At 49.2% G+C, this 4,167-nt stretch overlaps 1 protein-coding gene across 1 annotated transcript in view; it reads right to left on the minus strand.

The window, feature by feature from the left end:
• Positions 1–1,776: 1,776 nt before the first annotated feature.
• LOC112079478 (amyloid beta precursor like protein 2) overlaps positions 1,777–4,167 on the minus strand; it is a gene marked incomplete at its 5' end in the record, with an annotated part of 7,302 nt that continues 4,911 nt past the window's right edge. The window contains one exon of the mRNA XM_024145416.1: positions 1,777–2,330. Coding sequence (XP_024001184.1) covers positions 1,777–2,330 — 554 coding nt within the window. The remainder of the gene's footprint in view (positions 2,331–4,167) is intronic.

A 4,167-nucleotide genomic window follows, 5' to 3' on the forward strand; every position in this document is an offset into this window, starting at 1 on the left:
AATAATAAATGGGGTTGATTAAGGGCTCGCAGATAAATTTTTCGCAGTGTGGGTGGGGTAAAGTACTGTGTATGCGGCATGAGGATGAGATCCGTGGTGAGTCCCTTTGTTTGAGTATGGGCCTGTGGTGTAGGTTGGAGGGCTGGTGGTGTGTGTCAGCGTCAGGATGGTTTTCTGGTCTCGTGTGGGAAAAGAGGCTGGCTTGGGTGGGTGGTGGAGCGTTCTGGTTATACGAAGCAACGCTAGGGAACTGTGGCGCTGCCGTCGCTTTGTGTTGCGGGTTTTGGTTCGGTTAGTGGCTGGCTTGGATGTGGTGGTTTTGGTCTGGGTAAGTGGCATGGTGGAGTAGGTGTGTATGGTTTGGTGATAAGGGCTTGTTGTGAGAAATGAACGCCTGCTGTTTGTTGGGGGAACTGGCGCTTGTGTTGTTTGGTGTGTTTTGGCGTTTAGGGCGCCTATTGAGTTGTTTTCGTGTTTTGTTTAAGTTTGTTACAAGCGGCCCTTTTGGTGGTTTAGTGTTTGTCTGTTGTAAAAAGGGTTCTGGAGATAAGGTAGTTTAATGGTGTATCCCCCGTGTGTGTTCTTTTTTGGTGGCCCTGTAAAGAGTGTAGGGCTGGTGTGGTGTATGGTTGCCTGGTGTGTGGTGGTTCTCATATTGGGCCTATTTAGAGAGCCTAGTGTAAATTGGTGCCTTGGGTTAGGCAATGAAATGGATGGTGGGGTAAGAGGCGCTGGTGGTGATAGGTATGTGTTTTGTTTGTATGTGTTGTCTTTGCAATGGTTAGAGTTGTTAGAAAGATAAGAGTTATGGTTGGTAGGGAAAAATGGTAGGTAATTAGAAAATTGGTGGTGTGTTGGTTTTGAATAAGGGACAATATGCGATAAGGGTTTGTTGGTTTGTGTTTCCCATATGGATGGGGTTTACCGGGAAGAAGAATAGGTGTTGTTGTTCGGATTACGCGATGAGTTAATGGTGTAAAGTGGTCTGGATAGGGGTGTGTGTGGTTAGTGGTCCATGTTATAAAGGAGGAAACTTAACGTGTTGGGTGGTTGTTTTTGTGTGGTTTGTTGTGTTTTAGTTGCAAAGCCACCTGCGAAATAGGAGTGGTGTTTTGTGTGTGGTGTAGGGCTGGTGGTGTGGGGGTTTTTGTTGTAAGGGCTGGTGGTGTGGTGGTTTTGGTTGTAGGGTCTTGGTGTGGTGTGGTGGTTCTTTGTGTTTAGGTTGTGTTTTCTTTTGAGTGGCTGTGGTGGTGATACTTTTGGGACATGGTGGGTTGTGGGTGGTGTTAGGGCTTGGGTTTGGTTGTGGTGGTGTGTGTAGGGCTGGTGGTGTGGTGGTTTGGGCGTAGGGCTGGTGGTTGTTGTGGTTTTGGGGCGTAGGCTGGTGGTGTGGTGGTTTTTGGTGTAGGGCTGGTTGGGTTTTGGTTGTAAGGGCTTGTGTGGTGTGTTGTTGGGGTTTTGGTGTGGGCTGGTGGTGTGGTGTAGGTCTGGTGGTGTTGGTGGTGAGTTTGGTGTAGGGCTCTGTGTGGTGGTTTGCGATGATAGAGGCTGGTGGTTGTGTGTGGTGTGTGTGGGCCCTGGTTGGAGTGGTGGAGGCTGGTGGTGTGGGGCATGCGTGTGTGGTGGTTATAGGTGTAGGGTGTAGAGTGTTGGTTGGTCTGTGGTGTACGGGCTGGTGGTCCCGCCTGGTTTGGTACTCTTTTTGTGTTGTTTAGGGTTGGTGGGGGGTTGGGGGCCGGCTCGAGTGTAGAGGCTGGTGGTGTGGTGGTTTAGGTGCTAGGGTGGTCGAGTGAGTGGTGAGTAGATGGTTTTTTGGTAGTTGCTGGTGGTGTTGTGCCCGTGGTGTGGGTGTAGGGCTGGTGGTTTGGTGGTGTGGTGTAGGGCTGGTGGTGTGGTGGTTTGGTTGTAGGGTGGTGGTGTGGTGGCTTTGGTGTATGGGCTGGTGTGTGGTGGTTTGGTGTAGGGCTGGTGGTGTTGGTGGGTGGGTGTAGGGCTTGGTGGTGTGGTGGTTTGGTGGTAGGGCTGGTGGTGTGGTGGTGTGGTGTAGGGCTGGTGGTGTGGTGGTTTGGTGTAGGGCTGGTGGTGTGGTGGTTTGGTGTAGGGCTGGTGGTGTGGTGGTTTGGCCGGCCGGTTTGGCGCGGCTCGCTGTGAGCCCGACTTACTAAGGCGTTTGCACACGGCCATGCAGTAATCCTCAGAGTCAAAGTTGTTGCGGTTTCCAGCGCAGCCCCCGTACACGAAGCGGACGCACTTCCTGGTTGTCATATCGAAGTGCCAGCGGGCCATGGAGGCACGGCAGGGGCCGGTCTCTGCCTCCAGGGTACACACCGCTGGGGTCAGGGATAGGTCAGGGGTCAGCTGTTAGAACATCCACCCACAAGGGAGGGGGGGGCAGCACTCACATCTACCCTCAATGATTTAGAACCACTGTGGGAACCTACTGAAGCAGGAAGTGTCCTCCAGCAATGTCCTACACTATGTAGCATTTCAACGTTCCCACCCATGACCATCATGATAGCTACTACAGGGTTATGGTTGTAATAATCGTTATGGTTCATAACATGATACAGGATGTCAACATTGTGAACTTCAAAAAAGTAATGTTTGAGAAAGTGGAGAACGCGTTTTGTTCTACACATCATGCCGACATTCTAAAAACATGGTCGGACCACTAGATTTAGCCTGAAGGCTAATTTTTGTCAGAGCAGACAAACAATTATACATTTCTACACTGCAAATTGAAAACAACTAATGCCAAAAAAMAGATTGCATTTKAAAAATAATAATAATTTCATACATATTGACACACGATCACAAATCTATTTTTATGCAAATACAGTATATATACAAAAGTATGTGGACACCCCTTCGAAGTAATGGATTTGGCCATTTCAGACAAACCCGTTGCTGACAGCTGTATAAAATCGAGCACACAGCCATGCAATCTCCATAGACAAACATTGGCAGTAGAATGGCATTACTGACTGATGAGCTCAGTGACTTTCAACATGGCACCGMCATAGGCACCTTTCCAACAAGTCAGTTGATCAAATTTCTGCCCTGCTAGAGCTGCCCCAGTCAACTGTAAGTGCTGTTATTGTGAAGTGGAAACGTCTAGGAGCAACAACGGCTCAGCCACGAAGTGGTKGGCCACACAAGCTCTGAAGAATGGGACAAGCGAGTGCCGAAGTGCGTAAAAATTGTCTGTCCTGCACCACTCACTACTGAGTTCCAAACTGCCTCTGGAAGCAACGTCYGCACAAGAACTGTTCGTCGGGAGCTTCATGAAATGAGTTTCCATGGCCGAGCAGCCGCACACAAGCCTAAGATCACCATGTGCATTGCTAAGCTTCGACTGGAGTGGGAAATGTTTACAATTACTTACATTTATATTTTAAAGCTGCGAGGCGCACTTTGACCTCATTGTCATTGTGTTCATTTCAAATCTAAAGTTCTGGAGTACAGAAACAAAACGTGTCACTGTCCCAATACTTTTGAGCTCACTTGAAAATACAAGCAAAAGTATGTGGACACCTTCTGGTCAAACAATCTCATTCCAAAACCAATCGGCATTAATATGGAGTTGGTCCCCCTTTGCTGCTATAAACAGCCTCCACTCTTCTTGGAAGGCTTTCCACTAGATGTTGGACATTGTGCGGGGACTGGCTTCCTTTCAGCCAAGAGCATTAAGTGAGAGTCGGGCACTGATGTTGGTTGATAGGCCTGGCTCGGGTCGGCGTTTCCAATTTCATCCCAAAGGTGTTCAATGGCGGTTGAGGTCAGGGCTCTGTGCCGGCCAGTCAAGTTCTCTTCACACTGATTCTCACTCACCTTTCAGTATAGAGGTCACTTGTGCCAAAGGGGCGCATTGTCATGTTGAAACTGGAAAGGGCCTCCCCAAAACTTTGGCACGACATCATCTAGAAGTTATCCCTTAAAACACTGGAACTAAGGGCCCGGAACAATGATAAACAGCCCCAGACCATTATTCCTCCTGCACCAACTTTTACAGTTGGCCACTATGCCATTGGGGCAGGTAAGCTTTCTCCTGGCATCCGCCCAAACCCCAGATTCGTCCGTCGGGCTGCCAGACTGGTGAAGCGGATTCATCATCCAGAGAACGCGTTTTCGCACTGCTCCCAGAGTCAATGGCAGCGACTTTTACAC

This window comes from Salvelinus sp. IW2-2015, unplaced genomic scaffold, assembly GCF_002910315.2.
Source record: "Salvelinus sp. IW2-2015 unplaced genomic scaffold, ASM291031v2 Un_scaffold8140, whole genome shotgun sequence".
Taxonomy (NCBI): domain Eukaryota; kingdom Metazoa; phylum Chordata; class Actinopteri; order Salmoniformes; family Salmonidae; genus Salvelinus; species Salvelinus sp. IW2-2015.